The 24,605-nt window shown below is 46.0% G+C and overlaps 1 protein-coding gene across 1 annotated transcript; it reads left to right on the forward strand.

Annotated features, from left to right (window-relative positions):
• Positions 1 to 3,401: 3,401 nt before the first annotated feature.
• Positions 3,402 to 24,369, forward strand: PRRT1 (proline rich transmembrane protein 1). The gene is made up of 4 exons (XM_063122433.1): positions 3,402 to 3,516; positions 18,359 to 18,771; positions 20,676 to 20,852; positions 23,727 to 24,369. Exons 1-4 carry the CDS (start codon positions 3,498 to 3,500, stop codon positions 23,901 to 23,903), a joined length of 786 nt encoding a protein of 261 aa, XP_062978503.1. The 5' UTR covers positions 3,402 to 3,497; the 3' UTR covers positions 23,904 to 24,369.
• Positions 24,370 to 24,605: the final 236 nt, after the last annotated feature.

Below are 24,605 nucleotides of genomic sequence, written 5' to 3' on the forward strand. Positions count from 1 at the left end.
CCTTTACCCTCTCATATGAGGGAAAGGTTGTGTTTTACTCTACCCTCAGGTTGTTCAAGTGGCGGCGCTTGGCTTGAGGAGGGTTTGTGCGTGACAAGGCCTGGTGTGTGAGGTCTGTGTCGTGACAAACACAATATCTCATTCATTCAAATAGCACTCCAAAGCAAATGCACATGTCAGCAAGACACCATTAAAATTGTAATTATAATAATTTAGAACACTTTTCAGAGGGGTAGCCGTGTTGGTCTGTTGCAGCAAAAACAACAAATATTGTGGCACCTTAAGGACTAACGAAGATGGGTGGCTCAGTTCAGACAACACGTTTCTCTACACAGTGGGAAAACTCCACTCAATGGTTGAGTTTTTAGGAGGTACTCACTACACAACATGTTCTAAGTTGTGTATCATTGTGTGATTGTGGACTCTGTGGAGTTGAGTAAAACCCATTGTGATGTGTGAGTGACAGTTCCTCCGCCCTCTCTCCTCTCCCTGTCCTCCTGATGGTATCCCATCAGCCATTGCTGGAAAAAAAAAAGTCCTGGCAGCTCTTCTTGAGCGGCATTCGCTCCTTTCACTGCTCTTGCCAGAGAACTCTGTAGCCAGTGGGAAAAAACTCAATGCAACAGAAAACCCCACAGAGCCCGCCACATAACATGCAACACAACCATTGTGCAGGAACTCTCCTCTGCAGAATGTGGATATTCAGTGTGGAGTGTTTCCTAAAAGAAACTCCACCTCCAGACAACACATTTTTCAACGGTGGGGTAAAAACTCCATTGTGCAGTTCTAAAACCACAATTGAGAAATGTGTTATCTGAACTGAGCTGGTATCTGCTTTCACAAGCTGCTGTCCACTTCATCTCATCAGATGAATAAAAAAAGTCCTCATTTACTAGAGCGTCATCAGACGGGGGAAAATCGCGTTCCAACCATCACTTTTCTATCCCACAATAGGGACGAGCAGATTCCTCTTTCTTCACATGGGGAAGAAAGAGGAAGGAAGCAAACACCACGTGGCCCTTTCAGTGGGCGTTTTTATTGTGCTGCGTCTCCTGCACACCAGGAAATGGCAGCAAGTTCTGTTACAGAAAAAATATATTGGATTTTCCAGGTCTTTTTTTGTGATGGAAAAATTAGCAGGAGGAGCAGAAGGTGCACGGGAAAGTTGATGGGGTTTTAAAAAGGATTCACAACAATCTCGGTGTGGCCAGCAACGAGCGTTTCTTAATCAGCCACGCTATTAAAAAAATCCTTTAAAACGTGTGTGTGTGTGTGTGTGTGTGTTGAACCCCTTTCAGCCTGAAAGCTGAATTCTATTTCAAAGAAGCTCTCAAGGATGCGTTTGGGGCGAAGACAAAATCCCAGCCTATTTTGAAAATCATTTCAACCTTTTAGCACAGGAGAGAGAGAAAAAAACTGCACAAAAGCTGGAAAGCCAACAAACAATTGGTGGTTGAGGGAAAGGGGTGGGGCCTGGAGAAGGAGGCATGGCCCTCTGGGGAAACCTTGGCAGTCAGGTTTGGCCCTCGGGCTGAAGTTGCAGACCTGTTTTAAAAGAAGCCAGCCTGAAAAATGGGTGGGTTTCAAGAGTTTGAAGGAGTGCTTTTCTTCACATGTGCTTGCTCCTACACGAAGATCTTCAGCAGAGGCCCTTCTTCTTCAGGTGCCACCATTGTCTGACATGCACGTGGTTAAATAAAAAGGGGTTAAATAAAAGCAGCGGCACCATGACTGTGGAATGCTCTCTCTGGGCTCCCAGTTTGGCCCTCCAGGGTTTTCCAGGTAGACACGCCCCAGTCCCCATGTCACCAGGTGGTTCCTGCTCCCCCTTCCCATCAACTTCCTTTGATTTGGTGGTTTCCCATTTTTTGCATGGGGTTCTCCCCTCCCTTCCATTCTGAAATGTTGGGATTCCTCTCCTTAAAGCTTAGTTACTGACAGTAAGAGCTTTAAACTAAAATATGCTGTTATTTTTTTCCACATTAGGCTCCGCCCTCTTTGCCTTCGGGTCCACCCACCCCTGGAATGCATCCCATCTCCCGTTCCTTCTCTCCATAACGCAAGAGCTTCTCTGAAATTTAATTTGGCTCTTGGATTCAAAGAGGTTCAAGGCACCTGGTTTACACTGACTGGCAACATCTCTCCAGGGTTTCAGCCAGAGCCCTTTCCCAGCTCTACCTGTCCTGTAGAAGCTAGGGGGTTGAACCTGGCACCTTTTGCATAGGGAGAACATGTTCTATGGCGACATCCAATAAAAGAGCTATGGCTCTTTTATAATGTGGCGTTTCAATGTTTTTGTTATGATTTGTCCATAATATTAACTTTTTTCAATTAACCTGTTGAAGGGCAGGATATACATCCTTGAAATCAACGTATAAATTAAACATACTTTTTCTCCTATAGCTAACACTCCCTTGATGCAAATTCATCTAAACAGCTGTAATGAGGGAAACAGCTCCTTCAATACTTTTAGTACAGGGATGCTGTTGGACTGCAACTCCCATCAGCCCTAGACAGCATAGCCAATGGTGAGGGATGTTGGGAATTGCAGTCCAATATCATCTGGAGGATCACAAACTGTCCACCCCTTCTTTCAGCAGCTTCATTGACGATGTCCGCATTCACACATTATATTTATTCCTCTGAATGTGTGCCCAAGGGCAGTTGGGATCGCTCAGGCCCGAAACCAACATAAAAGTTTACTGGGGGTTCCAAAAAAGTTGGGGGAGCAGTGCTTTTAATGTCAAAATTGTGAACTTTTTTTTAATTATTTGCCTGCAATCTATCTATCTATCTATCTGGGGAGCAAAGAAAATTTGGGGGGGGGGCAGAGCCCCCTAGCCCACCCCTGGCTACAGGCCTGGGATTGCTCCTATATGTGTGGGGAAGTCCTGGGTATTTCAACTAATCCCCTCATGCGCACTAATCGTTAATTTTGGCCTTGCACATGGATACCTAGGGGCGCTCGGCCCGGGATAGCCTTTGTTGTTGTTTATTCGTTCAGTCGTTTCCGACTCTTCGTGACTTCATGGACCAGCCCACGCCAGAGCTTTCTGTCAGCTGTCGCCACCCCTAGCTCCTGCATGGAGGAAAAACTGGTCGTGTGAATCATCTTTGAGCCTTCACGTTAATCTGGCAAACTAAATCGAGAATGGTGCTCTAGGGGCACGTTGAGGGAGCGAATGCTGCTGTTGAAAGGCATATGAAAGAGAGAGAGAAAGAAAGAAAGAGGAGGGGGAGTGAGAGAGCGATGGACACGTGAAGGGGGCAAGAGAACTGCCTGTCCCTTTAATTTCCCCCCTTGCGTGCATCTAGCTTTCTCGCTCCATCATTGGGAAGAGCATCTTCTCAGGAAGGCTAGAACCGCGTGGCTCACTCGGGGAGGGAGGGGTTTTGGGGGGGGGGAGGGTGACGCAGAGAGCTTTCTCCCTCCGCTGGGTCTCTTCCCCCCACCCCCACATACACACTTGGTGGAAGCCTCGTCGAGAGCAGCAGAAATGTCTTCGGAGAAAACAGGTGAAGGGACTATGAATGATGAAGAGGTTGTGAACGACCCTGATGGGATTGTGTGTGTGTCATTTATTTAGGTGGGCACCCGGTTGGTGTTTGCCTGCAGTGGCTTGTGTGTTAGGGGCGAAGGATCACATCTCTATGTTAGGGAATGACACTCAGAAGCTATTTTTTTAATTTTGTATTTTAAATATTTTGATATACTCTCCAGATGTGTATATTAGGGGGAGATTGAATGTTTGTGTGTGAGAGAGAAAATCAAGATATGTTGCAAATATATATATATGTGCATTTGAGATGTCAGGGGAGGTTATGCTATTTTATGCACACAATGCAATTGTGTGTTGTTTTCTGTGAGGTCTTGTCCTTGGACGAGGTTTCAAGCTGGACACGGGAAATCAGGGCTTGTGTGCATGGATCTGTATGAGGAGTGTAGATTGTGTGCATGCATGCCTGTAGAGAGATGTGCCACATTTAGCATGCGTCTGTGTTGCTCTTAAATTGCTGGGGCCATGTTTTGGAATGATGCAGAAAATGCAGCTGGACTGGTGTGTTTAAAGGAACCCCCAGAGGCATCTGGTCAGGTGCATGAAAAGTAATTTTCCAAAGACCAGGTTTTGTGGTCGGCAGCAGGGGCCTCTGTGTGCATTCATGTGCCTGTATTCATTTGCAGGTTTGTATCAAACATGGACAGAAAGGAAGATATTTGGGTTGTGGCATTATTGGATGTTTCCATGGTGGTTGCCAGTACAGGTCTGTGTGCATGTGCAACGTTCCATGCAACGTTCCATGTGTGAGGTGTGAGACTCTTGTATAGTAGAGTCAATGCGGGTGCATCAGTTTGTGATGCCAACTGTGATGGGGCTGTGTGTTTGGTGTGTGTCATGCAGCCTGTGAAACTGTACATGGGATTAGGCAGGTATCGGACAAAGCAATGATGTTGATGATATGATGTGACTTGACACATGGAGTTGTTCCTTTTTATGCTGCTGAATAAGTAGTGTATAGAAAAGTGTATGGTATTGTGATGTTTGTTTGTTTGTGTTTTTGGAACAATAAAACATTTAAACTAAAAAAAGTGTGTGGTATAGAAGAGTGTGAAACTGAACTTGTGCAATATATATATATATATATATATATATAATCTGTTTTAGTGTGTGTTGGGAGGGATAGACAATGTGGTATGAGGTGTGAAGCAGATGGCATCTGTGTGAGCCTGGAATTGTGTCTGTTTGTGTAGGATTTTGTTTTTGAGCAGAAGGCGGTGTAGTGGTTTCTATGTGGCTTGGGATTTGTGTATTGTGAGCAGCATCAAGATGTAGAAAGATTGGGAAGGAATATAGAAAGCTGTGTTATACTAAGTCAGACCATTGGTGCATCTAGCCCAGTGTTGCTGACACTGACTGGCAGCAGCTCCCCAGGTTTCAGGCAGGAGTTTTTTCTGCCCTACTCGGAGAAGACAGGGATTGAACTGGGGACCTTTTGCATGTAAAGCAGATGCTCTACCACTGAACTACGGCCCCTCCATGGAGATGTAAGGGGTTGTTAAGTACACCTGGCTGTTGGATGCAGTGCTTAAAGAGTATTTGTAATGGTCTCTCTCAGTGTGCACCTGTGATATGTAAGAGCATGTGAAAAAAAGAAATGAGTGAGGATGTAGGTCTTTGGTCAGATAGATGTCAGCATGAGGAATTGTGGAAATGTGGATATATAGAACAAATGGCTTGTGATGAGTTTTTGTCACAGTTCATCCAAACATATGTAAAGTATTGAACAATACCTCACCACTCAGTTCACTTGAGCAACTTCCTCACTCATAAATATCACATGCACAAAGCATGTGTTAAGTGTTCGCTGTTTGGTTCTTGCAGAACGTGGGAATCCAGCATGCATTTCTAGTATACCCCCACCATATGGTGAAGCCCAGTGTTACCTCTTCTGAAAATGCAGAGGGGTGGTAAGACTGAGCTCAACCCCGTCAGGATTGGAAGTTACACATCCTCTCCCCACGCGGTACAAATAAGTGGCTACTACATGACTTTAGCTCACTGGAATCCCTCATCTTCAAAGAGCATAATCTGAAACTAAAACGACCGACTGAATATTAATTGTAAAGATTATTGAGAGAAGTGTATGGGAAGCATTTAGGAGATTTTACAAAAGTGCTGTATACACAGTGTGCATGCTTGTGTGGCACGGACATATGATACAAAGGCAAATGATTCAGGCAAAGATTATTTATTTATTTATTTGTATCTCACCTTTCCCCCCAATACTGGGCCTCAAGGCGGCTTTACAAAATTAAAACATATACAATTAAAACATATAAATAGACATACACAAAAGTTAAAAATATAATTAAACATGCTTCAATATTAAAACATTTAAAATACAAATAACAGTTTGAAAAAATCCAATGCATAAGGTCCAGACTATTTGCCAAAGGCATGCTAAAACAAAAAAAGTTTTTGCCTGCATCTGAAAACATACCAAGGAGGGAGCTAGTCTAGCTTCCCTGGAAAGGAAGCTCCGGAGCCCTGAAGCAGCCACCAAGAAGGCCCTGTCCCACGTTCCCACCAGGTGTACCTGTGATGGTGATGGGACTAAGAGAAGGGCCTCTCCTGAAGATCTCAGAGCACGGGCAGGCTTGTAAGGGAGAATACTATCTTTCAGATAACTTGGACCCAAGCCGTAAATTAAGCTCTTCTGCTCCATTGATTTTCATAGAATCATAGAATCATAGAATAGCAGAGTTGGAAGGGGCCTACAAGGCCATCGAGTCCAACCCCCTGCTCAATGCAGGAATCCACCCTAATGTGAGATATTTAATGTGAGATATTTAAGCACATGCTTAACATTCTTAACTGAAGTCAATGACACTAAAAAAAAAAACATGTTAGCTTTTCTTGGATCACCCTTTATGGCTTGACACTGACAGAAGAGATATTAAGAAAAGGGAGGGGAACTGCGTTTGCAAATTACTGGGTTTGGTCTAAATAGGATGTGACCTCATCCTTGCTGTCATTGTATTGAGCAATCCTTCAGCTGTTATGGCCTATTTACCCTACATATCCTTTTTAGCACTTTACAAGCCACATTTCATTCTTCTTCACGACAATCATAGGAGGGATGTTTTCAGTTTTACAGATTGGCAACCGAGGCTGAGGGAAAATGCAGGGCCTGCAGGCTGAATCCCAGCCTGAGCTGGAATCTGAATCCCCATGGTCTTTCCTCCTCCTGGAGCCATCCCTATAATTATACGTACCATTTTTTTAATCCACTCATCCTTTCACCTACCCACACACTCTTTCCCCCTTTCTCTTCTCGCCTGGGGCACTTCTTTCTTCTCCCTCTATAAATAGAGAGCAGGCAGACACAAACAAGGTGACCTAAAAAAACAGTAACGGAATTTCGTTCACCCTCTTGAGGGGTGGCCTCTTTTGGAGAGAGAGGGGAGATATATTCGGCCACATTTGTGGGAGCCGGGGTGAGAGAAAATAAAGATGTATATTTTATATACATGTCCCAGAGACTGCAGTGTTGTATGACCCCAGTGACCCTGTTCAGATGACACGCTAAGCCATGGTGGTTAAGCACTTTGAGCTAAATGTTGTTTAGCATGTCGTGTGAACCATGACTTAGCATGTTGATTGAACCATTCCTAATCATGGTGGCGACATAACCATGGTTTAAACATGCTCACTAACCATTTGCTGCAAACAGGCCCAAAGTGGTCCACATCTATCTATTGATCGATTGATAGATCTATTGTACTGGGAAACTGTCAGTGTACATTTGGGGTGGGGAACCTCAGGGCTGAGAGCCAGATCTGATAGTCCTGGGGATCAAATCCGGCACTCCTGGGTACCCCAGATGTCGACTTCCCCTTTCCCTTGACTGGTGATGGTTTGGCGATTTCCAGCTTTTATACAGTTTATTCCCCATTCTAAAGGGAATGGATATCCTCAGGCTTAGTTTCTGGTAGTAAGAACCTTAAGCTAAAATAGGTTGGTGTTTGTTGTATATTGACCCTATTCCTTTTGCCCTGACAACTTCTCTAAAATTGAATTCAGGCCTCAAATGGAAAGAGGTTCCCCACCTCTGAACCAAAGGATGTCACGCATCAGTCAGACTGAAGGGCTGGCAAAGTTATGACAAGGGGGAGAGATGGATCAAAATGGGACAGTGTTAAAAAGATCTTTCAAAGTGGGGCATACTTCACAGGCTATTCCCAAGAGAAAGCCGCCCGTAATCTACATAAAAGCTACACCAAACGAACCACTATTTGCACAAAAACGACAACTGGACAAAAATACACGGAGCATAATTAATGGTTAGGGATGCTTCGTGGCCAGCCCTATCATTAAGCTGAGTGAGGCAGCCATTTTAGGTGGCCAATTTGGGGCCACTGTTAAAGGGCAGCAAACTGTTATTTAGTTTATGATTACGTCTGTACCATCTAGGGGATGGGGATGGGTTGCCCTTTGGATTTCCTCTCTTAGGTGCCAAAATGTCCTGGAGCTGACCTTTCATGGCTTTAAGTAATTGCTCAAATTGAGTTTGAAATCCAAATACCTGAATAAGTGTGCAAGACATGTTGAAAGGTTCAACCCTACTATTAGGCAGAGTGAGGCAGCTGCTGCAGGCAGCTGATTTGGGGAGTGATGCAAAAGAGCAGCAAATAGTTAGGTATTTAATTTCTTATTGTTGCATTTATGGGTGGGTTTTCTTTTCCTTTTGCTTCAGGGGGCAAAATAATTTGCCATAGTAGCCATGGCTACTATGCATTTCGTCTAAGGGGAGGGCACTTTTACAGCTCCAGCTCTGGCAGCAAAATGTGCTAAGCTGTTCCTGTGTTAGATGTCGCTTCCTTTTTAAGTGTGGTCTCCACACATTTAGAATTAGATGTTCCAGGCTGAAGTCAAGCCTCATTTCCCCCCCATTTTAAAGCATTGATTACGTAAGAACATACGAACCAAGGGTCCACCTAGTCCAGCACTCTGTTCACACAGTGGCCAACCAGCTGTCGACCCACAAGCAGAATACGGTGCAACAGCACCCGTGATCCCAGCAACTGCTGTATATAGGCTTACTGTATAGGATTCTCCAAATCCTCCCATGAAAACAGTGCAGGTAACATGAGTGTAGGTAACGTGAGAAGGGCAGGAAGGGAAATCCAACATTCTGCCTCTGACTCAAGATATTGGAACATATCATTGTCTATAACGGGTGGGGAACCTCCAGTGTCACTTCTGTTTTTAGAGGACTTTTTTTAAAAAAAAGAGTGGGGAAAATGGGGTATTATTTCTGAAAGCGAAAGAACTACTTGTGTATCTGCATTATTCCACTTTAGCACAGCTCCACCTAGAGGTTACGTAGTTGAAAAGCAGAAAAGGAAAAGTTCTTTGCGTAGAAGTCAGCTCTCAATTTTGCAATGATACAGAAAGTAGATGCAGCAATTAACAGGCTCATGTAGAAAAGCTCAATTTCTGTTGGTTGTTAGTGTTGGGAATATTCTGTCCAGAAGCATCCTGTCCCCCTTGAAAAGAAAAGAAAGAATGCCTAAAATTCATTGTGATGTTTCTTTGAAAGAGGTTGTTTGAAACCCCCGGGTCAAGGTTGTCACCTGGGGTGACCACATTACACCAACATTACAATCACTCCACTGGCTGCCAATTAGTTTCCGGGCAAAGTACAAAGTGCAGGTCATTACCTTTAAAGCCCTAAATGGTTTGGGTCCAGGTTACCTGCGGGATCGCCTTCTCCCATATAGCCTGCCCCGCACACTCAGGTCCTCTGGGGTGAACTTACTTCAGTCAGCTAAAACTAGGCTGACATCAGTTTCCCAGAGGACCTTTTCTGCTGTCGCCCCCAGATTGTGGAATGGCCTGCCGGAGGAGATTCGTAAAATTAACTCTCTGTGTGATTTTAAGGCAGCTTTAAAGACTAGCCTTTTCCGGCAGGCCTATCCAGATCAATGTTAAATCATGAATTTTTAAGATGTATTGATTCCTGTTCTAATGTTGTTCCCCGCCTCGATCCAAAGGGAGAGGCGGGTAAGAAATAAATTTATTATTATTATTGTTGATGTTGTTGTTGTTGTTGCTGTTGCTGTTGCCAGTGCCAAATACTGGCATGAAAAATAAATTTGAATTTAACATTTCTACAAAGTTGTGCCAGGGCCCCCATAAAATAGCAGGCAATGAGACATATCAGTCTCCAAAGGCAGTGAAAACTAAATTGTTGTGTTGGAGTACACGTTACCATTGTGATCGACGGAAACGCAAATGCACGCTGAAGGCACGATTAAGGTCTCCTGTTTGCTATATTAAGCTGAATCACAATAACCTTCTCATTAAATAAAACTGTGCCATGGAACTCTCAGGTAGAGGGGTACAGCTGAGTAAATGGCATTGTTAGCCAAGAAATAAGCTGAGCTTGATACAGAACAGCATAAAGTACTGGGTTGGGGCAGGGGGAGAGAGAAATGAATTAAATGAATTAAATGAATGCAGGAAGCAAAATGCAACGTGCTTCCTAGAAATTCGAATGATGGTATGATATCACATGTGGTGATATCGTATCAGCCAGTGTGATGTAGTGGCTAAAGTGTCGGACTGGGAGTCGGGAGATCCAGGTTCTAGTCCCCACTCGGCCATGGAAACCCACTGGGTGACTTTGGGCCAGTCCCAGACTCTCAGCCCAACCTACCTCACAGGGTTGTTGTGAGGATAAAGTGGAGAGGAGGAGGATTATGTACACCGCCTTGGGTTCCTTGCAGGGGGGAAAAGGCGGGATATAAATGCAATAATAAATAATAATATATATATATAGGAGGCAATGTTACTGCAGGCAGTAGCTTTAAAGAGTCACAAAACTATTTCCTCTTGCACTCAAAACAACACAACAAAGGACCCATTTCAGGCCCTTTCCACCTACACCTCAGCACCCTGCCAACCTCTTCACATTTACCAAACGCTTAAGGACACTTTCCTACTCCTATTCAGTCATTAACATCTCTCTTGCTTTAAGTAGATGTGTGTTGATTGAAATGGGTGCTTAGGAAAATCATCAAGGATTCACTGCAGGTTAGATGGGGTTGTAGATGTGAAAACTGGGAGCCCCCTGAAAATATTCAAGAAGTGTTGAAGTTAGGCTGCACACAGGCAGTGAAATACCTTTCCAAACAAGAAGCAGAAGAAATGAAACATGGAACAATTGAGCTACGACCATTGGATTCCAGCTCCGCACAGCGCTGGTAACTGAAGTATTTTATGAACAGGAGGTATATACAGCTACCTAGCACGGCTCTTAACACAGGCCTGCAGCAGGGTTTCTCCTGGGTCAAGGGAAGAGGCTGAGTTATACTCAAGGGGAGAATGTATAGTTAATCCACTGTGCTTGAATATGACACATAGAACATCTTCCTACTAACCCGAGAGCAGGGATACCATTTAGGCTGAGAACTGGGAGCTGGAGCACGCTAGTGAGCCATAAGAGACTTGCTAACATGTTCCAATTAAATAACTCAGGGTTCCTGTGAGAACAAAGTACACAGAGGGAGCTGCCTCTTGAATCATAGAATCATAGAATAGTAGAGTTGGAAGGGGCCTATAAGGCCATCGAGTCCAATCCCCTGCTCAATGCAGGAATCCACCCTAAAGCATCCCTGACAGATGGCCTCTTGAATGCCTCCAGTGTGGGACAGCCCACTACCTCCCTAGGTCATTGGTTCCATTGTTGTACTGCTCTAACAGTCAGGAAGTTTTTCCTGATTTTTTCTTGAGTATCTGTGTGATTTGCCATTCCACTTTGCTTCTTTTCAATCAGTAATTGAGGTCAGTAATTCTAGGAATATGAGAAGCTGCCTTATGTTAGACCGTTGGTCCATTTAGCACAGTATTGAGTGTCAGTTTTTCGTAGAAAGATGAGGTACAAATCCAATCAATCATCATGAACACTGAGTGCCAGTGACTCTCCAGGATTTCAGGCAAGATTCTTAACTGGCCTTAAGTGGAGATGCTGGGAATTGAACCTGCGACCTTCTGCATGCAAAGCAGGTGCTCCGTCACACTGAGCTACAGTCCCGCCATGTGCAAATTCTGCAATATCTCTGTTTAAGATGTGATCAAATTATCCAGTTATTTCTGAAGCAGAGACACTTACTCTCAGAGGTGGGTGCACATTGCATCTCTGCATGTTGCACCTTTGTGATGCGCCTTCCTTGCCTCCTTCCAATCAGAAAGCAAACCCGGAACTCAAGTGCAAACTGAGGGAGTTGGTTTCCTCTGAGGGCCATGCCAGTTGTTCTCTTATAAGTCTTAGCTTTATCCTTATAGCAACCCTGTGAGGTAGGTAAGACAGTGACTAGCACAAAGTCACCCAGTGAGATTCAAGGTTGAGTACGGATTTGAATAGGAAAAGGTTGCAGCAGTGCAATGGGCAAGGCTGCATGAACAATGTGTCCTTGTAAGACTTGGACAATTGTCTCCTTGAGGGACACTGTGAGTGGGCGGCCGCTGCATGGCACTGACACTAGCCAGCTGTTGAAAAAGCTCAAATGTTTTGGGGCCAAGGCCGTGAGCAGATGCTGGAGGGTCTGAATTTAGGCTCGCTGAATTCAATAGCTGGAGTAGGTGGCTTGAGCTGGAAACCTTGGTAGAACTGCCTGGAGCCTGTATTAGAGAAGGCCAAGCTACTGTTTATATCAATAAACAAAAAACCTACGGTTTACAAAACAACGTTAAGGATGTAGACTTTTCAACCAAGCACCAAAAAGCGGGGAAATTGGGAGTTAAGGCTCTGGGGATGCCTTAGCTTATCAGATTCCCCATAGGGAAACATAGGAATTTTAAAAAATTGATGGAATGGTCTTTTGAAAAAAGAAACGCCTTTCCATCAATGGGGAGGATAGGGCAATGCAATCCTACAACTGGATTGCATGGGGAGGCTCCCAATTTGCAGCTATTAGTGCACAAAAAAATGGTCGCCAACCCGGAAGCATTTCTGTGCCAGTTTGGAACAGAGATGCTTCCCCCCTTTTGTCATTTAAAGTGACATCCTGCCCTCAATATTTCATCAATCTTCTTGAAATGCGCATGGTATGTAAAACCAGCATTTCTTTCTGGCAGTACTCCGTTTCAGAAAGATTGATTAAATATTTTTCATTTTAGGATGCTAGGTTGACCCACCCCCCAATAACTCCTTTTAACATGGTGGAATGCTCTTTTTACTGAGCATCCTTAACACAGGGAACACTGCCGTGTCCCCTGTAACCAGCCTGCCCAATCCAGAAGCTTCATATTGCCTCAATGAAGAAAGTTTTTCTGAAGCCTCAGTGCGCACACACAACCATGTTTTGTAGGCCCCAGTCATAGGGTGGCCAACTGTCAGGATTTCCCTGGATTTGTCCTGGTTTTTGTTCTATCCTTAGTGTCGGGGGATTTTCTGTAATTTTCTATAATGTCCTGGAATGACACGCTTTCCCCCTTAAGGCCGCCATTAGCAGCCTTAAGGGCAGGGGAAATGACACACTTTCTGGAGGCGCGCCATCCCCTCCCCACTGCTCCAATCGGGGCCTTATAGCGGAAAGCGTGTCATTCCCAGACATTATGGAAAAGGCCCTGATTGGAGCAATGGCTGTGGGCAGGAATGACACGTTTTCCCCTCCTCTGTTCCATTCGGGGCCTTTAAGATGGTGGGGGCAATGATGCGCTTTCTGGAGGCCCCAGAAAGTCACTTTCCTACTGCCATCCCCACTGGGTGTCCTTTTTTTTTCGTTTCCCAAATACGGTCATCCTAATAATAATAAAAAAATGTATTTCTTACCTGCCTCTCCGTCTGGATCGAGGTGGGGAACAACAACAAGTATAAAATACATAAAACTGAATTAAAAACATAGTATACATTATTAAAACATCCTAAAATTCCACTGGATAGGGCTGCTGGAGGAGATCCGTCTTTATAGCTTTCTTAAATGCTAAAAGTCTGTTAAGTTGACAAGTCTCCTCTGGCAGCCCATTCCGCAGTCTGGGAGCAGCAGACACCACAGACACCTTCCCAGACATCACAGTATCTCTGGGCCCTTGAAGAGTATGATATTACCCTATTTCTTCAATTCTAAGACACACTTTTCCCCCCATATAAACATCGCTAAAAATGGGGTGCGTCTTAGAATCGTGGGTGTGTTTTAGGTTTTTTTTTCTGTTGGTGGTACTGAAATTAGTGTGCGTCTTACAATCGATGGCGTCTTACAATCAAAGAAATACGGTAGTAGGATGGTCATGCGGCCTACTCTAGAAAGGGTTATCCTCTATTTGAAAACATCCTCTATTTCTGGAGTCTCCGGTGTGGTCCCATGGGTACCAGTGTGCCCACAGATGCTTCTCTTGGCACCCTCCAGGCTCCCTGCCTCTCCTAAATATTATTCTTTCTTTGTGTATATATATGAATTGGAAGGATGGCATGCAAAGCAAAGTGCTGCCCTCCATCGCCATCTCTATTTAGGTTCAAAACAGTAGCTTTGTGTTTGGGAACTCAGACCGCACCTTTGCTTTGTTATTTAGGTTATTGGACCAGTTACTTTTCTTTTAGTCTCAACAGTTTGACTACTGAAAGATGAATGTTTTGTGACCAACCATGCCCGCTATGGCAGAATGGGTAAGTCAGCCCCCAAGGCAGCCATTTTGTGAGAGCACCTATAGCACTGTCAAACTCCAAATTTGTCTGCTGATTCAAAAAGGTTTGGGGCAGCGGTTCTCAACCTGTGGGTTGGGACCCCTTTGGGGGTCGAATGACCCTTTCACAGGGGTCTCCTAAGACCATCGGAAAACACATATTTCCGATGGTTTAGGAAACTGTATTGACTGAACTATGTCATGTATCATCTTTTGTATTATTAAAGCTATTGTTATGTATTATTTTCATTAGCAAACCATCCCATGACAATGGATCGTGTAGAGAAGAATGAAAATAATTTTATGGTTGGGGGTCACCACAACATGAGGAACTGTATTAAAGGGTCGCGGCATTAGGAAGGTTGAGAACCACTGGTTTGGGGACTCTTGCTCGATACTGAAGGCTACCTAGCCCAAGTCCGGTTTAAAAACAAAGAACCTTATAACGTATATGATTAGGCACAAGGAAACATTAAAAACCACGTAAGACTCATGGTCAATTATGGAAAGATTTGTTAAGAAAATAAGATATAAATGGAGCAGGAGAAATGTATAGAATATAGGTGAGGCAATCTCTGTATTTTAATGTAGTATATTGATGACAGATGGTAGTCAGTGTATTCCCAAGTTGTCTTATTCTTTATTGTTTTATTTGTTAAAAAAATTATAAAAATATATTTTTAAAAAGAATCTTAAGGGAGAGCAAAGGCCATTGAACTTGCCCGTGGTTTGCACTTGGATGGCCAGATGCCCATACACACTCATCCCAGCTATGGTGAGATATATTGTATTTCTAGTTAAATCACAGTAGTTTCTAATGTTGCACTGATGCACATAAATTAAGCTGTGCAAATGTTATGCAAATCTGTATCCTCTTTGTGTCTTCTTTTTGTTTTTAATTGGTGACACATTTCCTCTTTTTTTGGCAATGCATAAGCAGCCACCCAAAGAGCTAGCTATCTTGGCTTCCCTCCCCATTGCTCCTCGTTGGCAGGGCTGCCTGCTGGGCCTTGAAGGATGATATTCTGCTGACAGGTTGAACGGGTCTGCTGACTAAAGCTAAGAACAGTTCTGCTGAGCTCGTGTAGCCTTGGGCGCATGTTCGAGCGGGCCTAGGAGGCTAAACAAAATGGAGGTGCCTAGTGGCAATTTCAGGAGCTGTGGTGGGCGGCCTCCTGGTGTGTGTGGAGGTTGGCAACTGTCCAAGTATGTTGCTCACTGAGACCAGGCAGCTCCTTAGTCTAACTCCCAGGCCAGTAGGGTGACCTCAGAAAAGAGAAAATGAACAAAGAAGACAAAAGAGGACAACAATTTGTATAACCACTTCACATATGTTTATTTGTACAGATGCAAATTTTGAAATTATGACTATAATTTAAATAGAAGTGCCGTTTTCCACCATATTGTGGAAGACTGTGACCAGGGGGCTGTCTGTATGTTTTAAAAACCCCATGGTGGGTGCGTGTTGACACTGTGTCAGTTATACAATGCAGCAGCCATATTGCAGCCACTGCTGGGCTTTCCTGTGAAGCTGTGGATTTAAAAAGCCAGGGACTTCCCCTGACTTCTTCTTCTTATTATTATTATTGCATTTATATCCTGCCTTTTTTCCTTCAAGGTACCCAAAGCAGCATACATAATCCTCACAACAACGCTGTGAGTTAGGTTGGGCTGAGAGTCTGTGACTGGCCCAAAGTCACCCAGTGGGTTTCCATGGCTGAGTGGGGACTAGAACCCGGATCTCCCGACTCCCAGTCCAACACCTTAGCCACTACACCACACCAGCTCTCTGACTTTTTACGCTGGAGCAAGGTGAACACAGTCCTTCCACCATCTGTCCTCACTCCGCCGTTGAGGTGGAGGCTTTCCCGGGTGGAAGGCGACCTCTGACTTGTTTCTGGAAGCCCAGGCAAAGGGCGGCGGCTGCCACCCCACAGCAGCGAAAGCGCAGGATTTTCCCTAAAGTGGTGGCAACCTGGCTTCATGAAGGCAGCCTTCAGGTGACTTGTCTGTTCAGTCTTCTGTTCAGGCATTGCTAACTGTTCCTATGATTCTTTGCTTTTAAACTGGAATTATACAGGACAGTCTTTCATCTTCAGCTAGAGGACAGTCCTCTGCGAGCCCTTCAAACAGGAGACACATGGCCACCCTGGGCCTTGACGTTTGTGCTTCAGTCCCCTTTGACACATGCCACTTGGCTACCTGCCACTTTTTTACGGTTCCAAATTTCAGTCATTCTCCATCTGGCTATTTCTGACGTGCTGGTTGTGAGTGCCTTTGCTTAACGTAGCCCAAACAGCACCCATTCGCATACAAGGGGAGGGATCAGCAAGGCTTCGGCAGTTCTCCCCAAGGCTTGCAGCATGACTCCCCTTTCACCTGCTCCACTCCCCACCCCGAAATGTAACTTTCGAGGAAAAACAACAAACTAAGTCGTGGGAAACCGGTGAAAGGCTAAAAAGAACCCAACAAGCTGACTGTTGAGCGGTGGGGAATAGAAACGGTATAGTGGGAGAATGGGACATAGCAGCTGGAATCCTGCACAGCAGCACTCTACGCTGCAACGTTTTATTGCAGGTACCACTTTTTGTCCTCCTTTGTAGTAGTAGTAGTAGCAGCAGCAGCAATCACAATGTGCTGGAAGGGATAAGCCAATTGATCAAGGGACTGGAGGAATACCCCTATGCAGAAAGGTTAAAACGTTTAGGGCTTTTTAGCTTAGAAGAAAGCGAAGAATATTATGCCTGGTGTGGAGAAAGCGGATAGGGAGGCCTTTTTGCCCCTTTCCCATAATACTAGAACCCAATGGGGTCTTCCCATGAAGCTGATTGGTGGGAGGTTCAGGACAGTTAAAAGGAAGGACTTCTTGACACAGTGCATAGTTAAACTGTGGAATTCACTGCCGCAAGATGTGAGGATCGCCACCAACTCGAATGGCTTTAAAAGGGGGTTAGACCAATTCTATCAATAGCCACTAGTCTTGGTGGCTATGTGCTACCTCCACTATCAGAGGCAGTATGCCTCTATATATCAGTTGCTGGGGAGCATGAGTAGGAGGGTGCTATTGCTCTCATGTCCTGCTTGTGGGCTTCACATAGGCATCTGGTTGGCCATTGTGGGAACAGAATGCTGGAATAAATAGAATCATAGAATCATAGAATAGCAGAGTTGGAAGGGGCCTACAAGGCCATCGAGTCCAACCCCCTGCTCCATGCAGGAATCCACCTTAAAGCATCCCTGACAGATGGTTGTCCAGCTGCCTCCTGAAGGCCTCCAGTGTGGGAGAGCCCACAACCTCCCTAGGTAAGTGAAGATGCAGACATGTGATTAGAAAAGCACATTACATAAGACAATAAAACATAGGAAGATCTGTGCTGGATCAGACCTACCTGCCTGATTAAAAGGGGGTGGGGGAAAGGAAGTCAATGCCCATTTCTGTTCTTTGTTCAGTACAACAGTGTGATGTGCCTTTCTTCCTTGCTTGCACACTGGCCGGTCAAGATGCAGTGTGTGGGGGAGGGTTGTGTCACATTGCATCTCTCTGATCTGTGGTTTGATGTTTAGCTGGGCATGCGTCAACAGCACATTCTGCGCGTGTTAGAGCTTCTTTTAGTATGTATGAGCCCGAACCGAGAGGAAAACATACATTGATCTACCACCGGTGTCTGCCTCGGATGCTGTTTTCATCAGTAGTTTGAGTGATGGAATGAGGAGTTTACGCATCAGATTTGTTGGAGGCACAAAGCTCAAGGAGATTAGAAACACTTCGGAGGACAGGATTTGGATTCAGAACAATCCTGCCGGATTCATTCAGTTCAGTTCAGCTATGTCTCAGACACGGAAAAACCCAGTCAATGAAACGGATATAAGTAATCATGTTTACGGAAGGTGGTGGTGGTGGTTTATAGCCCTCTTCCAACCTGGTGCCATGCAGCTGTTGTGTACTTTAACTCCCATCAGCATGGTTAATGGTCAGGAATTCTGGGAATTGTAGTCCAAAGCATCTGGGGGGCAGCAGGTTGGGGTAGGTTGGTTTCAGGGGATTTGAGAGAACTCTTACTAGCTAACATCTCATTTTTCAAACTGTATTGTGCTGTGCTGTGTGTGTGCGCTGATGTTTCTTTAATCTTCTTTCTTTATGTTTTCCTCTTTGTCTTCTCCTTCTCCCTCAGGACTCCCTGATTCTGGCCCACACACCTCTCCTCCGCCCTACAACACCCCTTTACAGCCGCCTCCTCCACCGCCACAGGATGCTCCCATCCCTGGATACAGTGACCCTCCTGCCACAACTGTGCACTCAGGCACCGCCACATTGCCCAGGCTTGGAGGGGCTGCTTCCGTGCCCCGCCCTCCTCCGACATCGGCCACTCTTCCGCGCCCACCCCGTCACCATTCAGCCACCCTCCCCCGCCTCCCGCCGGATCCCTACATGCAGGAAACTCAGTTCAATGGGGCCCCGCAGGGCTACGTAGTGCAGACTCACCCACCTGTGGGCACCCTACCTATTGGAGGTTACATGCACCCGGGATACCCTGTCCAGCTGCAGCCCTGCACAGCATATGTACCCGTCTATCCCGTAGGGGCGGTGAGTATTTGGTGGGGGAAGGTTCTCTCAGATGGGCATCTGGGTGCTTGTGGGGGGTTCTAGGCTCTCTGAGAGGGTGCACTTATGGGGTTCTAGGCTCCCTGAGGGGTGCAGTGCTCTCAATACTCGAGGTAATATATAGCCATCATGAGTAGTAGCCATTGATAGTTCTCACTAACCATAGTTTAAATGAACCATGGTTCCTAGGATTTGGACATCACAGGGAACTGTGGTTTGTTTAAAAGCAGAAGTGATGCTCCAGATCTCCTCCTCTTGCTGTGAAAGAGGAGGGGAGGGAGAGTTCACAAGTTTTCATGTGGTGGGAAACGGTGGCTTCCTATTAGGGCTGAACCCCACCTATGTGTCTTTTGTGATGTAGATTAATCCCTTTGTAGCTGGTGCTCTGAACTTTCCTTCTTTTTGTGTGCAGGGCATTCAGGGCCCCAGGCCAGTGACTATTTTCCCATGACGATATCAGTAAAGGCAGACAAGCTTCCTTTAAAAACAGCAACAGCTTGTCCACCAACAAACCTCCCCAGCAATCAGGCCAGCCAGACATTTTATGGCAGGCTTCTCCAACCTGGCGGCCTCCAGATGAGTTGGACTGCAGCTCTCATAATGATGGGAAATGCAGTCCAACCCATCTGGAGGGTGCTAGGCTGGAGAAGCCTATTTTATCATGAGGCGGTCTCAGTGGGTGGAGAATCATTGCCCAACGTGTTACACCACTTTTAAAAATAAAGGCTATCATATATAAGATGAGTTCATTTATATCCCAGGCAGCCTCCCATCCAGATACTAACTAGGCCAAAGCCTGCTTAGCTTAAGCAACATGGCTGCCTCATGTGCCTTCAGACCATGCATAGCCAACCAGCATAATGTAGCAGGGCTGGTCAACTTGTGGCGCTCTAGATGTTTTGGCTTTCAGCTCCCATCCACCCTGGCCAGCATACCCAATAGTGAGGGATGATGGGAGTAATAGGCCAAAACATCTGGAGGTTCACCAGTTGACCACCCCTGACTAGGGGTTGTATCCAATCCTGTCCAGTCCGCCTGCAGAATGGAAACTGCTGGTGAAAGTTTCCACCTCCCCATTCCCCACCACCTTCTCTATATGGGAGGCCCTCTGGAACAGATTTGGGAGGTGTGTGTAGGCTGCGGAGAGTGGATGTCTGGATTTAACCCTAGGTTAGAATCTCACTGGCTGCCTCTGGTGTGCTACTTATCTTAGGGTGACCATTTAAAAAGGAGGACAGGGCTCCTGTATCTTTTAACAGTTGCCTAGAAAAGAGAATTTCAGCAGGTATAATTTCTATGCATGCTGCACCTGGTGAAATTCCCTCTTCATCACAACAGTTAAAACTGCTCTTTTGTATCTGGTCAAGAGGGCAGGTTTAAGTGTTGTGATGAAGAAGGAATTTCACCAGGTGCTGCAGGCATACAAATGACACCTGCTGAAATTCCCTTCTTGATACAACTGTTAAAGATACAGGTGCCCCGTCCTCCTTTTCATAGGGTCACCCTAAGATCTCCACACGGTCAGATAAGAAGCTGCCTTATTCGGAGTCAGGCAATTGGTCCATTTTGCTCGGTATGGCTAACACTGACTGGCAGCAACAGCTCTCCAGGGCTTCAGACAAGGTCCTTTCCTAGCACTCCCCAGGCAATGCTGGGGATTGAACCTGGAAGTTTGGCATGAAAAACATGTGCCCTGCTCCTGAGCTATGGCTTTTCCCTTGATTTTGTGGAGGCCCTGAGGTCGTTTTACCCACCCGCAGCCTGAAGTGGCATGATCCAGGAAGTGGTCTTCCTCTTGATTGCGCCAAACATTTAGCTGGTCTAAAAGAATATAAACTGGGGATGCCTCCCCCAGTTGATGCCAGGTTTTTATATCTTGCTTCCAGCCATACCCTCAGGCCAACCCTCCTCCTCCACCAACTCTGTCCCCAACGCAGATGACCCCCGGCATTGCCATCCTGGAACCACGGCGCCCGCCCCATGATTACCTTCCCATCGCCGTCCTCACCACGATCTGCTGCTTCTGGCCCACGGGTATCATTGCTATAATCAAGGCTGTGCAGGTGAGCAGAGCAGAAGGGAGGGGAGGCAGCATCAGTGGGTGTATTTGTGATGGATGTCCTGGGGTGTTGCCCTGAGTGGCAGGTCAAGAAAGTTGGAGGTCTAATGTGTATCTTTGGGATGTGCTGCATGATCCTGGCCACCAACAATTTTTTCCTGCTTGACTACTTTGAGAATTGGAGCATGGGGAGCCAAAGCCCCTTCCCTAAAATGGACACCAAGCAACTCCCATGAACACAGCCACTGCCTTTAAAGCAGGGTGGGGAACTGCAGGCCCGGGGGCCAAATCTGCCCTTCCCGAGGTCCCAATCCAGCTTTCCAGGGTTCTCCAGATGACCACATCACTGTCTCCTTTTCCCCAACCACAGACCTTTTGGTGGTTTCTCGCCTTTTGTGGAGTTTTTCATCCATTCTAAAAGGTTGAGTGCCTCTCCCAAGCCTTAGTGACTGGCAGTAAAAATATTAATCTAAAATATGCTTTTGTGAGTGTGTGTGTGAGTGTGTGTGTGTGTGTGTGTGTGTATTTTTGGCATTGCCTCTTTACCTTCAACACCACCCACCACAGGAATGCCGTCCTAAGAGCTTCTCCAAAATTGAATTTGGCACTCGAGCTGAAAGAATCATAGAATAGTAGAGTTGGAAGGGTCCTATAAGGCCATCGAGTCCATCCCCCTGCTCAATGCAGGAATCCACCCTAGAGCATCCCTGACAGATGGTTGTCCAGCTGCCTCTTGAATGCCTCTAGTGTGGGAGAGCCCACAACCTCCCTAGGTAACTGATTCCATTGTCGTACTGCTCTAACAGTCAGGCAGTTTTTCCTGATGTCCAGCTGGAATCTGGCTTCCTGTCACTTGAGCCTATTATTCCGTGTCCTGCACTCTGGGAGGATCGAGAAGAGATCCTGGCCCTCCTGTGTGACAACCTTTCAAGTATTTGAAGAGTGCTGTCATGTCTCCCCATAGTCTTCTCTTCTCCAGGCTAAACATGCCCAGTTCTTTCAGTCTCTCTTCATAGAGCTTTGTTTCCAGACCCCTGATAATCCTCATTGCCCTCCTCTGAACACGCTCCAGCTTGTCTGCATCCTTCTTGAAGTGTGGTGCCTAGAACTGGACACAATACTCAAGATGAGGCCTAACCAGTGCCTCTGTTTTAAAGACTCCCCTCATCTCCAAATTGGCAACTGGGGTGGCAGACTTGGCCTAGGCGCAGGGCTGACTCCAGGTTTGAAGAGGCCCTTGGTAAAATGCCTTCTGGTGGGGGCCCTCCTATGTCAGTGGGCCGCAGCCATAGGCAGACCTGCTGGTGAGTGCAGTGGCCGTCATTTTAATTTCCCATAGTGCCGCCAGACCTATGCTGTGTCAGAGGCATTGTGGGAAATTAAAATGGCGGTGTGCTGCCAGTGCTTCCTGGTAGATCTGCATCTGGAGACCAAGGTCGTACAGATGCTGTGTGCTGATGCTGGGCCTGCCAATAATTAAGCTTTCTGTATGTCCTTCAAAAATATGCCAGGATTGAAGGTGCAGTTTGTGCCCTTGGCTCCATGGCTGCCTGTACCAGTGGGGTAGTAAAGATGAACAATGTCTGGTAACACACTGTTGACTATGGTTTAAACATTTGCCACCCTTATTGCCAAATGTCCTTAATTTGCTAAGATGGCCCTAAAAAATCCTTGCCACGTCCTGAAAATCCTTGCCATCCTTTTTGGCGCATTAGAAATGTCAAAGATTTAAAGAATATGTGGTTGCTGTGGGATAGAGGACAAAACGGCTTGAACTCCTCAGAAACATATGCTGAATGTGCACGTCTGGCTGGCACCCCTCACCTCCCACGCATGTACACATTCTGTACTCCAGAGTCAATGGCTTCATTCTGTGTGCTGAAAATAATCCAGGTCTTTGAGGAGGCTGTCAGCCATTTTGTTAAGCCAGAAGGGCAGAATGTCTCTGCCTCCAGCTGAGGTGCTGAGTCCATTCCTGCCTCTCTGCCCAAAGGATAAGTAACATGTAAAACTGGTGCTTGGCAGCTGCTGAGAAGAATGCCTACTCAGAGGGAGGGGTAGCATGCTGAAAACTTGGCACAAATATGGCAATGTTAAGAAGTTTCCGTCCGATGATCTCAGGGGTAGCAGAGGAAAGCTATCTCAAAGGGCATATCTGTATAGCACACTGTTTTGGGCTGCAGTCTTAAACCCACGTTCTAGGGAGTAAGCTGCTGAACACAAGGAGATTTATTTTGGAGTATAAATGCATGGAATCATCACTCATTCCTCCCAAGAAATCCCGGAAGCGGTAGTACTTGCCCTTTTGTTTGTTCCTGTCTTGTCTCCACAGATATCCTCTGCTTCCTCTTCTTATTGTCATTTTAAATATTTTGAAGACAAGTTATTACGATAGCATAGATGTTTCTTTTTTCTAGATTAAATTATCCAGAACTAGGCAACATACACAAGTAGCAGAATCATGGACAATCCTGGCTGGACTATAGCATTTCAGGAAAATTCTCACTAAAAAAATGTCCCTGCATTTGGAAACACACACATCAGTCTCTCTCTAGACCAATCAATCAATCAATCAATCAATCGATAGATAGACAGATTTCCAGACTAGAACCCTTCCCCCTCACGTTAGATTTCTATATGCAGGGAAGGTTGTTTTAGCAGGAGACTTCAAAAAATGCAATCCCATATCTATAGTCTGAGGTAGTAGTGCAGTAAGTGTGACTCTACTGATTGTGTCCCTTGGCTATCAGTTCTTTATTATATCTATTTAAGAGTGTACTATGCCTGTATTCATGATAAGGTGTACTGTGCTTTGGGTGTGCAGACCCATTCAGGGCAGAGGGCACTTTCTTTGGCACACTCTCCTTATCTTTGTCAGGTGCGGACTGCCGTTGCCCGGGGCGACATCGTCTCCGCAGAAATCGCTTCGCGTGAGGCCCGCAACTTCTCCTTCATCAGCCTGGCTGTGGGCATTGCTGCCATGGTCCTGTGCACCATCCTCACTGTGGTCATCATCATTGCTGCCCAGCACCATGAAAATGACTGGGACCCCTAGCGACCAATCTCTGTCTTCTGCCTACTCCTGTATCCTGACAACTGGTGACAACAGCAGCTCTGAAAACCCTGGCAACCATCGGGCCCAAGGATGGACCTTGGCAACCGTCTCCCTTGCGGTCCTTGGCAACCGTCGTTTCCCCTGCCAACGACACTTGGAATGCTTGGCAACGGTCTCCCCCCAGCCCTTGGCTACTGTTGGCCTTGTTTATGGTACCTTCTCAGCGGATGACTACCAGACGATGACATTCAGGCGGAATGCTGACACACCCTAGGCTCTATAAGCTATAGGGCTCCTAGCAACACGTTCTCCCTCCCGCCAGTTCTCGACCAGAATACTTCGCTTGCTTCCTTCCTTCCCGAGGAGTAGGCTCCACCTCCTGTGCCCATGGCAACAGCCATCTTCCTTCTCCTTCTGCTGCTGCATTTGCATGCCTAGTGTTGCCCAGGTCTTGGTTAAGCCCCACCCCTCTGCATCCACGACTGCTTTCCTGCAGTTCTGCAAGTGTAAGAAGGCACAAACTCATGTGCTGAGATGCCCGCCCCCCATAGCGCTCTGCAAAGGTTGCTGTTCTTCAGCTGTTTCTCCCTTCTTGTGTTGGAACTCCATCCCTGCGAAGCTGCCCAATATTTGGCAGCTTTGAGTCTCTACCTCCTTTTGTTTTCCACCCTTCACTATATAAAATATGGCCTTGCTCTGTCC

The sequence above is a fragment of the Elgaria multicarinata genome, chromosome 3 (assembly GCF_023053635.1).
Source record: "Elgaria multicarinata webbii isolate HBS135686 ecotype San Diego chromosome 3, rElgMul1.1.pri, whole genome shotgun sequence".
Lineage (NCBI taxonomy): Eukaryota > Metazoa > Chordata > Lepidosauria > Squamata > Anguidae > Elgaria > Elgaria multicarinata.

Excerpts from the sequence above, each read along its gene's own strand:
- PRRT1 (XM_063122433.1), top strand. Across the intron at positions 18,772-20,675 it reads CCGTCTATCCCGTAGGGGCG|CCATACCCTCAGGCCAACCC; the intron begins GTGAGTATTTGG and ends TCTTGCTTCCAG. Across the intron at positions 20,853-23,726 it reads CTATAATCAAGGCTGTGCAG|GTGCGGACTGCCGTTGCCCG; the intron begins GTGAGCAGAGCA and ends TATCTTTGTCAG.